At 41.6% G+C, this 13,904-nt stretch overlaps 2 protein-coding genes across 2 annotated transcripts; both read right to left on the minus strand.

The window, feature by feature from the left end:
* Nucleotides 1–305: 305 nt before the first annotated feature.
* On the minus strand, nt 306–10,507 carry LOC149288266 (peroxynitrite isomerase THAP4-like). The gene is made up of 5 exons (XM_089491938.1): nt 10,489–10,507; nt 3,929–4,088; nt 2,346–2,455; nt 1,458–1,561; nt 306–422 (listed from the first exon to the last, which is right to left on the minus strand). The coding sequence occupies exons 1-5, from the start codon at nt 10,499–10,501 to the stop codon at nt 306–308; spliced, it is 504 nt and encodes a 167-aa protein (XP_089348064.1). The 5' UTR covers nt 10,502–10,507.
* Nucleotides 10,508–11,932: 1,425 nt separating this feature from the next.
* LOC149288267 (THAP domain-containing protein 1-like) lies at nt 11,933–13,688 on the minus strand. The gene is made up of 3 exons (XM_089492004.1): nt 13,612–13,688; nt 12,150–12,654; nt 11,933–11,950 (listed from the first exon to the last, which is right to left on the minus strand). Exons 1-3 carry the CDS (start codon nt 13,686–13,688, stop codon nt 11,933–11,935), a joined length of 600 nt encoding a protein of 199 aa, XP_089348130.1.
* Between the last annotated feature and the right edge of the window lie 216 nt (nt 13,689–13,904).

Genomic DNA, 13,904 nt, shown 5'->3' on the forward strand with positions numbered 1-13,904 from the left:
CGTCAGGCTCTGGACCCGCCCTTGATATGTAATATATGCATATAGACGTGTGGAGACACAGGAACAGGATTCTGTGACGTATTGTTAAGTGCACAGGCAATTAATGAGTTACACAATGTACTTAGCATGCTTGCTGTAAGGAGCCTGGCCGTTACGTCAAAGGATTAATAATTATTCATTGGTATGCAAGTTCCTGGAAAAATAAATGCTTTTATTAAGACACGCCTGAACAGTCATCAGCTTGTGAATTTAATAAGGTCAAGTAAACTGTTGAGGTATCATTTCTGCACCTTGGCTGGGGCCTTTTAGGAAGACAACCTCCTGTATGTGACGTGCAGATGAGGAGCCAATGGCTGTGTGCTGGTTGCCATGGAGACTGTTTGGACCAGCTTTCCTTCAGTCAGTCGGAAGTTCCGAGAGATCTGTAAATCAAAAAAACATGACTTAGAGTGTGCTATAGGACTCATCATATTGAAGTGTGAATGTTAATAAAGAAATAACTCCAAAACTTTGCAGGTCTCACAGCACTGTCTACTTGACCCCAAAATAATTACATGCCCACGTACCATGGGCATCGACTGGCCATCTGGCCAACCAGGCAAATGCTTGGTGGCCTGGTGCTCGATTGCATGGGTCTCTTACTTTTGCTGCCACTCACACAACAGACCCAGCACTTTAATGTGTGACCAAGAGCTGGACACACGGGCCGCCCGATGAGCAAGTGTAAAATTGTAGCTTATGTCCCTGTATATGTCATTTAGTAGCTGCTGGTCTGCCTGGTCTCCTTTTCCTCCTCAGTCTGGCCCTCTCTGTACCTACCCTTTAGCATAGAAGATATACAGTAGATCAGTGCTAGACTGATGATATGTGTATACCACTTTTTTTTTTTAAACTAATACAGAACATTAACCTGTTTCTGTGTACTAGAAGCCTTACTTGTTGGTAACTGCGTTTGATATGGACATTTCAGAGCATCCAAGAGGCTTGCAGAGCTGTATTTTGTTAAATAATGAGCAGTCATCCCCATCATCAAATGGCATGGCTGTTCCTTTAAGACTAGGACCTCCATTATGTTATTTCTAATATTACAAAGTAGTTGTCATCTGTGCTCATTATACAAATACCTGGGAACACGGAGAAGCACTGCTTTTCCAGGTCACCACTGAGAAACTCCATGCATGCCCCACTCCCCACCCACCACGGCATTTTCCTGTGTGTAGGGCTAGCCCCGCCCAACGACGCCAGCAGCACCACCCACCGACACCAGCAGCACCGCTTACCCACATCCCAAAAAAGGAGGGGTCTGGGTAGCCTGGATGTTCCGGGGTATGATTATACCGCATTCTGGAATATGCTGGAACAATGCAAAGCAAATAATAATAATAAAGTATGTTTTATTTGGCATGTAAGGTGTAAGTAACATTAAACAGCCCATGAGGAGATCTGGGTTCACTTACCTGCTCGACATAGGGTTCCTTGGCAAAGCTTATCCTGTTGAGGGAGAGTGAAGTCAAGGTGAGCTGTTCTCCTTGAACTTCCCCTTCCTCTATCTCCACAACACCTGAGTAAAGACATATCAGAGGGTAACTCTACTGTATCAGCCTCTTCCTTACAACCACTCGTTTATGTACAATATGTACAGTATTTTACTGATCAGAAACGGCATAGAGATATCACCATATATTCTGAGACAAATTAAAAAGTATTCGAACTTAGAGGTGTGAAACAAATTGGCATTTTGGATGCAGATTATCAACAAATAGAGTATTCATTGCAAGAATAGGCAATACACATCACAAAAGATCTCTAGTTCCTCGAGTTGACAATATCACCCAAAGTAGAAATGTTTCAGCCCACCTAGTCTGCTATTTTTTTTCCTGCTGTAAAAATAATTACACATTACATTGACCATGACAGTTGGTAGCCTCCAGATCTACATTGATGGTGAATTGCTCCAGAAGCAGCACTGCTATATATCCACGAGTGTCAGAGAGGCTTCCCTTTAAAGTCATGCATATGTTTGATCTTGAACCTTGCAACATCTAAGGCCAGCCAAATGAAAATGTGTCTACAATGTACATATAAAATATTTAGATATGCACTAAATGTTAATAAAAGTAGGATTTCCATAGGCCTACAGAGACTCTTTATCAGCAGCCATCACTCATGTGTTCTAATGGCATGTTGTGTTTGCTAAGTTCATTGGAACACCCTTTTGAAATTATGGTACAAGATTTCCTTGTTTTCTATGAAAACAACTAAGCAACCCCAAACTTTTTAATGATATTGTACATACACCTTCATTGGGCCTGTTTTGTTTGTATATACAGGACACATTATATTACCTATATTTTGGGCACATATAAAAGCAACTTGGCTGGTGCCAGGGTTGATTCGGATAAATCCACATTCTCTGTGTAATGCCTTCCCTGTCTCAGGATCAGAAGCACAAGACCTGCACAAAATGTAAAATAAATTCATAAATCAAAGTGGCTTCTATGTAAACTTCATACTGGCCCAATTAATAGTTTACTGTACTTTCTTATAGTCTCATAAGCTTTAACTTTGCTCTACGGACCTCAACAGTATATGCAGCAGCCCAGCATCATATAAAGTGAACTCAAGGATTTGTAGTAAAGAAACTGAATAAAAGCTGCTGCTTGCAATCCATATGTTAACAATAATAAGAATACAAATCCATGTGCGTCTACGTAACAAAGTTTGGTGATCATGTTTAGTTTCTGTTCTAAGAATTTGGTTGTTACCCTTTTGTTAAGTTACTGTCCCTCTTTAGTCCTGGCTTTCATAAAACGTGAGTAGAAGGGGAATAATATCAGGGCCGGGACATGGACTATATACACTCACTGGCCACTTTATTAGGTACACCTTGCTAGTATGGGGTTGGACCCCCTTTTGCCTTCAGAACTGCCTTTATTCTTCGTGGCATACTTTCTACAATGTGCTGGAAACATTCAGTTGGTAATAAGATGCCCAAAGTGTGCCAATAAAATGTCCACCAGACCATTACACCACCATCCTGAACCGTTGATACAAGGCAGGATGGATCCATGTTTTCACATGGTTTACTCTAAAGTCTGACCCTGCCATCTGAATCGAGACTCATCAGACCAGGCGACATTCTTCCAGTCTTCCATTGTCCAATTTTGGTGAGCCTGTGCGAACTGTAGCCTCAGTTTCCTGTTCTTAGCTGACAGGAGTGGCACCCGCTGTGGTCTTCTGCTTCTGTAGCCCATCTGCCTCAAGATTCCACATGTTGTGCGTTCAGAGATGGTATTCTGCATACCTTGGTTGTATCGAGAGGTTATTTGAGTTACTGTTGCCTTTCTGTCATCTCGAACCAGTCTGCCCATTCTCCTCTGACCTCTGACATCAACAAGGCATTTTCGTCCAAAAAGCTGCCGCTCACTGGATATTTTTCTCTTTTTCAGACCATTCTCTGTAAACCCTAGAGATGGTTGTGTGTGAAAATCCCAGTAGATCAGCAGTTTCTGAAATTTTCTCAGATCAGCCCGCCTGGCACCAACAACCATGTCACGTTCAAAGTCACTTAAATCCCCTTTCTTCCCCATTCTTCCCCATTCCGATGCTTGGTTTGAACTGCAGCACGTTGTCTTGACTACATCTAACTGCATTGAGTTGCTGCCATGTGATTGGCTGATTAGCTATTTGTGTTAAACAATTGAACAGGTGTACCTAATAAAGTGACCAGTGAGTGTATATTCTAGTTCTGCTGCTTTAAACAGTTAAGGATAGTAAATTCTAGTTGAAATAAAAAAGTACAGGCTTTAGGTTAATTAAATAAGCATCTCTATTGTATCTTACAATGGACTCATAGATACTGCACGTATTTTGATGGTCCTGTAATACATAACAGAGTCGTGTTTGGTTTGAACTATTCTTCACTCACGTGAAATTCAGCATAGGCTGTCCCACGTGAGAGATCACCAGTTCCTCCTTGTAGCGGAATGGTGAAATGGTGGGAAACTCTCCTTCGCCAGCTGGTTCTGATACCCAGGATCCCAACATCCACGCAAGAGGGACAACAGCAGGGTTTAAAGGTGTCTGGCCTGCAAACCAGGAGGCAAAAATGAAGACATTAAAAGGCTATAAAGGAAATTGTTCACACACTATATGGCCATATATAACTTAGCCCAGTACTACAACAAAGTAACCCAATTTTGTCCTATGTTATATTAACATGACCATAGTATGACAGGATCCCCAACATTTATGCCTTAGACCACAATTTTAAATGTATGTTTTTTTAGGGTGCGCTAAATTTACAGTAGAAAAAATACAAACACATTTCTGACTTTTGTGCCAAATAAATCTATCCAACCAATGAACCGCATAACATATTTGAATACACACTCACCGATCATGCCACTGGCTCACCACAAGAGCTGCAGTTTTAGAGATGCTCTGGCCCAGTCGTCTAGCCATCACAATTTGGCCCGTGTCTAAGTCACTCAGATTCTTTTTTTCCTGCTCCTAACACATTAACTTTGAAGATGAAATGTTCACTTACTGCCTAAAATATTCCACCCACTGACATGTGCCATGATAATAAGATTATCAGTGTTATTCACTTCATCTGTCAGTGGTCATAATGTTATGGCTGATCAGTGTGTGTGTGTGTGTGTGTGTGTGTGTGTGTGTGTGTGTGTGTATGTATATACATATATTATCTATCTATCTATCTATCTATCTATCTATCTATCTATATATATGTATACATACATAAGATATTTATGTACCGTATTTGCTTGATTATAAGGCAAATGCTCTGAAAAATAACCATCGTCTTATATTCGAGGTCATCTTCTAATCAGATCTCAAATAGAGGTCTGACTACAAGTATAAGATCAAGGTCCCACGCAGCACTGCAGGGGAACCGGATCCTCGTCTCCGGCAGCCGGTGGAGGTCTGTGCGATGCGCATAGACAACCTCCGCTGCTGCCAGCACGTCCTCTGGGGCTTCTTTGATGGAGCGCCGGCATCACATGACCTTCCGACAAACAGGGGTTAAAAGGCATATCTGGGAGTCAGAGTGATATATCAGGGAGGCAGAGTGGCATATAGGGGTATAAGGCATATCTGGGGGGCAGATGTGCATAAGTGAGGGTATAGTGGCAAATAAAACAAAAAAAAACCTGTTTTCTCATAGGTTTTATTAAATATGAAAAAATAGTTTACATGTGAATTAATATTTACTAGTAAAACTTTTTTTTCCTATAAGGTAGTCTTATATTCAGGCTTTTTCTTTTTTTCCCAAAATAATATTTGAATTTTGGGGGGTCGTCTTATAATACTAACCAACATTTCTTTCCTGATCCTGGGACAAAGGGGTCCTAAAGGGAGCGTGTTTACGCACTCTGCATGACCCTGCAGCATAGGGCTTTTGTTTGAAACCATGGAAACATGCAAAAAATAATAGGGAGTGCTAGTATGCAAACAAAAACAAAAAACTTTAGGTGACCCTTTTGATCAATGACAGAATTTGGGCTCGGCAACACCCCCTGGTTACAGACATACACCACACAACATATATATATTTTTATGTTTTATCCCTTACATAGTACCCTATAGGGTGTATTTTTAATAGTCATGACTTCATTGGTTTTGGGGGTAGTGAACGAGGGCAGGGGGTTATACTTTAGGGCTTGGGCAATGGAATGTAAGGTTTTAAAAAATTATTTTTATGTTATTTTTATTTATTTATTTTGTGCTGTTATTGACAAAGATCCCTCTAGGGACTTCTGGAACATGTTATTATGCAAGTGATGTCACAATGACCCAGTTTATTGTTTATTTTTTTATTGTATTATTTTTAGTGATTTTTTTTAAGCTAATGAAAATAACTTATTTTTAAAAAAAAAATACTTTTTCCACTTGTGGGAAGAGGGAGAAACATTATTTCTCACTCTCTTCCCTGTAGTAAGCCTGCAGGGGATATCCTGTCCTTCAATGACCTTCCAGTTATTATTATTTATTGTTTTATATAGCGCCATCAGATTCTGCAGAGCTGTACAAAATAAGATGATATACAGAAACAACAGGCGAGGAGAGCCCTGTTCAAATGATCTTACAATCTAATGGGAATTAGGGTGTGTAATACAAGCGGTAAAAGTGCCATTGTTAAGAATGGATGAGCCACACTAGTATAAGTATTGCAGGAAAGGGACTAGGAAAGTTCAGCTAAATGGTGTTAAGGCCTACCCATAAAGAAGTGGATCTTAAAGGATTTTTTTTGAGGGACCAAAGGAAGGGTGAATGGCAGACAGGCCGTGGGGGTGGGATTCTAGAGCACAGGGGCAGCGCTTGAGAAATCTAGCAAGCGTGCACGAGCGCTAGAAATCACAGGAGAGGACAGACGGAGATCATTGGATGAGTGGAGAGAGCGGTTAGGAGGGTATTTAGAACTGAGTGAGGAGATTAAGGGAGGGGAACCGCTATGAAAAGCTTTGAAAGTAAGAGTCAGGACTTTGAAATAAAACCTGAAGCGCAAAGGCAGCCAGTGAAGCGAATGACAGAGGGGAGAAGTGTTAGTAAATCGATGTGAGAGGAAGAGAAGTCTGACAACATCGTTCATGGTGGATTGTAGAGGGGTAAGATGGGGTAGGGAGATCAGGTAAGACAGGGTTACAATAATCAAGACGGGAGACATTGACAAGAGCCTTAGTGGCATCTTGTGTTAGGAAAGGACAGAGGCAGGCCATGTTAAGATGAAGGCCGCAGTTTTTTGAGACAGACTGAATGTGTGTAGTGAACGATAAGTCAGAGTTAAGAATGATACCAAGGCAGCGAGCTTGAGATGGAGAGATGATTGCACCATTGAAGGAAATTAATGAGGGAATGTTAGCATTGGAAATATGAGGTGTTTAGTTTATAATAGATTAAGTTTTAGGAAACGTCTAGACATCCAGTTAGAGACAGAGAAGAGGCAGTTAGTTGCACGAAGGTTGAGATGAGTTTGCCAAGGGAGGTAGTGTAAAGAGAGAACAGGGGTCCTAGAACTGAGATTTACGTGTTACTGGAGACAGAGACACTGAAGGTACGATCGGAAAGGTAGAATGTGAACCAGGATAGGGCAGTGTCACAAAGACAAAAGATCGTGAAGAGTTTGAAGGAGAAGAGGGGGGTCCACGTTGTCAAAGGCTTTAGAAAGGGCAAGTAGGATTAGCATTGAGTAGTGGCCTTTTGATTTAGCCGTAAGTCATTAGTAACTGTAGTAAGGGCAGTCTCTGTAAAATGTCCAGAAGGGAATCCAGATTGCAGAGGGTCGAGTAAGGAGTTGGAGTCAAGAAACTTAGTTAAGTATAGACAATTCTTTCAAGAAGCTTGGAGGCGAGAGGAAGGAGAGATATGGGACGGTAGTTGGATAGATCGGTTGGGTCCAGGGAGGGCTTTTTCAATATAGGAATTATTGTAGCCTGCTCGAAAGTGGACGGGACAGATCCAGTAGAGAGGGAGAGGTTGAAGATATGAGCTAGTGGAGGGGCCAAGGTAGATGAGAGAGACTGGGTAAGGTGAGAAACGGGTGGGATCAAGGAGACATGTGGTTGGACAACAGCAATGAAGAACAGCATGAACCGTATCTGTGACAGGACAGAATTGGTTAAATGTAGAAAAGGGAAATGAGTTCTGTGTATAGGAGGGTGAGGAGTCAAATAGAGGAGAAGGGCAGGTGGGGGACAGTGCTGATATTTCATATCTGAGAGTTTCAATTTTACTATTGAAGTATGTGGCAAAGTCTGAAGCAGTAAGGTTAGTGAAAGGGGTAGTTGTGATAGGGTGAAGAAGGGAATTGAAGATAGAGAAGAGACGTTTAGGGTTACGAGACAAAGGGAGGTGAAGTAGGTTTCCTTGGCAAGGTTGAGAGCAGAGTAGTAGGAGCATAGCATTAATTTGTAGTGCAGGGCAAGAACAGAGTAGTAGGCTGACGTCAGCAGTGACGTCTCCCGGAAGAGAATGCCCGATACTTATGTAATGACTTTCCGGCGCTTGGTACATATTGACCCTCGCTGCTTTGTGTTATTCATGTACTTATAATAAAAACTGTGGTACTGGATGGGATAAATCTTAAATTATCATTATTTTGTATTATTGATTATCCTTAAAATATCAAAAATCTCTTTGTAAACAACATTTGGGGTATAAAATGGTTTCGTTGACGGTACCAAGCAACCCCAAAGGGGAGTATAAAGAATTTTCACCTTGATTGCCTTTTCAGCTGTAGTGCTAGAAAAACTGACATACAATTGTCCATATATAAATACAGGACGGAACAAATATATTCCAACCCTACTCAAAGTCTACTGTAAACAACGTCACTGGCCACAGGTTCTGTATCATTTACATTACCTGACATGTGCAGCAATGCATGGTATGTACATACAACCTACAGTGCTTATCGTGGTATAATGCCTGTAAAATTGGCTCAAGGACATTAGGAAAAAGTGCCAGTAATATTGCCTCTAGGGCAATCAATTATATACAACGGTGTATTTTGCTTTGTAAGTGGTTTGAAGGTAAGTGGGCGTTTTGCCGTTAATTTATCTTTAAAAAGCTGTTACTGAGCTCTTCTGTTTTAAAACAATTTGATCACATAGTGCCCAAGTCTGTCTTATTATAAACGGTTTGTACAGCACTGCCCTCTAGTGATCGGAAGATGTTGTGGCTCTGGGAAGCAGGGCATTACATTTTTGTTTACATTTCCATAGTATTTTTATTTTGATCATTACTCTAAAATCCTTACTAAGTATTATTCCATTTCCTGTGCATATAATGCAGTGTGGATCAAAATGAAGCAATGTAATGTATATAAAATACAGATCATGCCAATAATTCTTGAGGCTGTAACTATATTAAAGTTATCTTCCACAATTTCCCGTATACCTTGTGACATTGCTATCATATGTATAGATAAAAACATACTCTATTCTACTGATCATATCACTTCATACCCATGTGTGGGCTCTGTGCATACCCGTTTCAAGGGGCAAGAGAACTATATTCCCACCTGGAACATCAGCCCCCTCCCTTTAATTAAAATATGGCCTCTTCTCCTCCACAATGTAAAAGGTTGTTAAAAAAGTAAGGATGGGTCGGGTGTCCCACACTAATCTAACCAGTACAGACAGTCATCTTTGATACATGGAGCTTCTGGGCCTTTTGGCTAAGATCAGGAGGGTACCTGAGAGGGAAAGCTTGGTCCGATGGTCTCAAGGGATAGCATGAAGTCATATAAATTGGAGTATTAGGCAGCATCCAGTGGTCATGAATCCACCAGACTACCGGATATGGGTCCCCAGCCCATCCGAAACGGAATACAAAGAATTCCGGGACAGCATGAAGTCCCAAGGTTGTTTAAATTCAGACCTTGGTTCAGGTCTGGGCGCTTTGCGCTACTGGTTTTGTGTAGGGTAAGGAAACATCACCTTTTTATGCTAGGGGACATGGTGCCCACCGTGGCATTATGGCACCTATCATTTTTGTTTTCACATCAGAGCCACTGACCTCTGGGCTTTTTAAAGGCAAAAATGTAAGTGATTAAAGAATTATTTCGGGGAACTGTCTGAACCTTCATCAGTACTCGGAACAATGTTTCCAACGCTGTGTTTAATTATAGAAACCCTTAGTGCCCCATGCAGCCTCACCAACAAAGAAGGCATATTAAGGTACAGTGAAAATCAATCGGTGAAAATTACACGGGGCGGATTGGGTCCATGGGTGCAGAGGCAGCACGACATGTATACAGCACGACAAGGAGCTGCAGGACAGAGGGGATTCTTCAGAATTTACAAAAGGGGAAACAAAACGGACTGCTCAGCTATCATATGCATTAAAGTGTATATGATTGCTGGCAGTTCTGGGGTGGCACTGACGGGGTGGCACTGACGGGGTGGCCCTGGCTCACGTAGCAGCAGATCAGATGAGTGCCTGCCTCTGTTGGCCAGAGACAGGCACTGATTTCTGGGCTGTCACTTCAATAAGAGCTGCCAAAGAACCTTAACACCTCCCACCTAGCCATGGACTTTAATATCCAACATGTACAACCCCTGTCTCGATCAAAATCTCTCGTGATACGCAACGTCCCACACTGCAGATTCTGATGGCTGAAGCACATTCAGATTTTATTTGCCCCGAGAGACAGTTTGCCTGGAAATTGCCCAGGCTCTTACAACATCCGCAGCTGCGCACTCTGCCCCTGGTGTAGTTGTTGCATTCAACAATCCACAAAAATTTGTGAAGCCGCACAGCCAGAACTCTCCCTGAAGTTGCATTTTCTAATAGCAAAGGTGCCCTTCAACAGAAGGCATCTCGGTACAGTCCTGTTCAATAACAGCAGTGCCCGCAGTGACACCTCGTCCGCAGCCATCTTTTACATATGCTTCACTCGTATGCCTACATACATGTGCATGTAAAAACACAGCAAACTTCAGCGCAGACGGATGCCTGCATTACCTGCACTAGACATGTTCCTTCTTTCTCCTGCAACGGGAAGCACATGAAGTCACTGGAAGCAGTGCATGCTGGGACATGGTCTCAAATTACTATGAGAAACTTGTTTGTGGACAATGGACAGGAGCCAAACACCTGATGTCACTTGTCTATTTAAATAATACACATGGGGGATGTTACATGGTTTTCTATTACAGGCAGCTAAAATGACAATTAAGTAAATCAAAGCTAGCTATGTCTAAGCTTACAATCGCAGGGAGACGGATATATGAAGTGGAAAAATGTTTTCTATTACCATATGATGTCATCAGTCATTTAATAAGAACTGAAAGGGATCTGATTTTGAAGTCACTTAGAATCATAAAGTATAGTTAAGAGTTTTGGATATTATTTTATTGTGAGATTTTCATTTATTGTACACAACTGTGGCATATATATATATATATATATATATATATATATGATATATAAATCAATGAATCATAACGTGTGTTTTCAGGGAGGGCTTAAAACTTCTGTTTGTTGAGCCTGTATCAGGAGCACTCAAAGACTTGGGGGGCTTGGTCTTGTTGTTGTTGTTGCTGCTGGTCTACTCAGACTTCCAGGCAGACCAACAGCAGCCCCCCTCGTGATTGCTGCGTAGGGGCATTTTTTAGCCATGACGTACCAGACATATCACTGTTCCTCTAGGGACATTGTCTCATAACGTACATGGTACGTCTTCGGTTGCAAATGGGTTAAAGTACTTTAATATGCATTGTTCTATAGTGGGTTTGTCAAGGTTATAAGACTGTGCCTTTAAGTACCAAGATAATTTTTACAATGTGCAACCTGGCAGATAGAAAATGGTGTATACAGAACCAGAGTCCCCTTACATGCACATGCAAATAAAGATCCACTCAACATTATATTCACAGATGTAAAGGTACTGTTCCACTTCAAAACATTTGAGCTCTCTACCATGTTAAGCAACTAAACCTTAGCAGATCTGTCACTTTCATCTTTCCTCTGAAGGTTTAACCACATACAAACAACACAGAAACTTATAGGAAGCTTAGTTTATAGTTTATACAGCCTACCTACTAGGATGGATTTCAGCATTCAACAGCAACTATGATGCAATGGCTACAGTCTGCAGAGTCATGGAAGAGTACCTTTACATGTGTGGTATATAGTTACTATAAGTCATGCCACTGTTACATCTCTTGAACACATACTTAAGTAATGCTATTATAATACATACATTGGTCGGTGTGGTTAGGTGGGTTGCAGTCCTGCTCATAATCTGTCCCGGTTGCCCTCTTGAGCTGTATTTGCCCAGGCAGAAGGTTTGATGGAAAGCAGTATGAATGAAGGGAATTAATGGCATGAGGAGATGATGCATCGCTATCCTGCAGGTTGATGAAGGAGTCTCTTCGCTTTGCATGGAGTCCTTGTCGGTCAGCACTTATCGAGATTGTGTCGCCTGAATTTTCACAATGAATCACATTTAATTGAAGGGGAACGTCCACCCTGGAATCCACTGGTGATGATTTGTCACCGTCCACCTCTACGTGACACTGTAGGTCAACGGAACCCATCAAATCGGATGAGAACACACCACTGACTTCAATATCTGAATGGAAGGGTTGACTGCGTGGATGTTCAGTCGCCCTGAAACCTACTATATTAAGCGCATTATTCTCATTAGATCCTGCTTTTGGTAAGGTTGAGGGACATGCTGTCCTGCTATAGGAATGCAAGGAGGAGATAAATTTACAGGCTGAAGACCTGTTAGATGAGACAAAGATGCAGCTAGAGGCATTTAGGTCATCACCGGCAAACACGTTGGTCTGGTATCTATTTCCAGGTAAAACATCATCACCTGGGGACACAAGAGAGCATTTTTCTTGAACAGGAGGAAAGGGGCATTTTGCCACCTCCTCCTTTTTAACCTGCCCCGTAATGTGTGGCCGAGGTACGACTTTCTTCCTGCGTTCCCTGCTGCTAGGGAAGAGGGAGGGCACGGCGTTGGGTTTAAGAAGCGGACTCTGGTCAGGCATTCGCAACACAAAGCTGTCAAGGCTAAAGTGATCACTGCAAAGGAAAGAGTAAGGGCCCGGACTCCAATTACTGCGCTGTAAAGCTGCTGTCCAGAGGGCAAGACGAGCAGAATCTTTAAGGGGAAACCTATGAAAACGAGAAATCACAATGAGAAGTGATATATTGTTTTGTAAATTTTTGATTTTTATCGCTACGTTTTAGCGTCATCCATTAGTCCCTTCCAGCGCCATCTTGCTTAACCCTTATTATTACCTCAGTTTCTAAAAATGTGCAAAATGTATTATTTTAAAGGGTAAGTCCTATGGGAAAATCATTTTCTTTGAGGCTTAAATACAGTAGCATGGTTTTGTGCTGAAGAAAACTTGGTTTTACTCCTTTATCTCCACTGATGTCAGTACTGTAAGCTTGTGAGCCGGGCTCTCTCTACCTAATGTATCGGTTTGTGTAAGTCCGTCAATTCTTGTCTTGTCATACCCCTTTAATACATGTATTGTATTAAGTGCTGCGTAAATTGTTGGCGCTATATAAATACAAGATAATAATATTAATAATAATAATACTTTGGACTTTGCCTGCTGATTCTTTATGGCAATGCTTATGAAGTCCTGCTTAATACTTTCCTTTATGAACATTCATTATTAAGAGTGTCAGGCTGGGTATTAAGACTGAGGTATTCTATTGTTTACCCCAAGGAAGTAGAAGTATTATGAAGAGTCAGGATGTTTGTCTATTAAATTGAGCTGAAGTAACAGAGCTAGAAAATATACATAAGAAAAAACTTTCTTTAAATATTGTATTATCTGACAACTAGAGTTCTTTCAAAACAGAAAGCAATACAATATTTCTTTTAGAGTAAAACAAATTGGCGGGTGTTCTCCTTTAAGGACACGGAGTTCATTACAACTGCTCTGCGACGCCCACATGTGGGAATTGACACTTCCTGCAGCTACGAAATGACCCCGCCCTCAAATAACTAGCCCACGCCCTTATACTTTGACCACGCCCTATAATAGTCACGCCTATTATTGTAATCTTGTAGGGTCCATTCAATCCAACCCCGCAAAGCTCCGCGCTTTACGGTACCTGTGAAAGGATACGATCCCCCGCTTTCCCTTGCCTTGCCGATTCGTGCAATTCGGTGCCGCACAGCAGATCACCATGACCACCCGCCCACTCTTTAGGACGTACAACAAAATGGTGGTACTCGTCTACCAGCGACCGTTCTAGCTGTTCTTCCGTACAGAAAGATGGCGCCACTCTCTTAACCGGAAGCAGTTTCTCCGTACAGGAAATACCATTTAAAGTAGACCCCTTTGTAGGTTTGCTTCTTACATATAAAACTATCCGAACTATAGTTTGAGACAGCGTCTAGTGAC

The sequence above is a fragment of the Sceloporus occidentalis genome, unplaced genomic scaffold, assembly GCF_023333645.1.
Source record: "Sceloporus occidentalis isolate IW3139 unplaced genomic scaffold, rSceOcc1.0.p SCAF_53, whole genome shotgun sequence".
Classification (NCBI taxonomy): domain Eukaryota; kingdom Metazoa; phylum Chordata; class Lepidosauria; order Squamata; family Phrynosomatidae; genus Sceloporus; species Sceloporus occidentalis.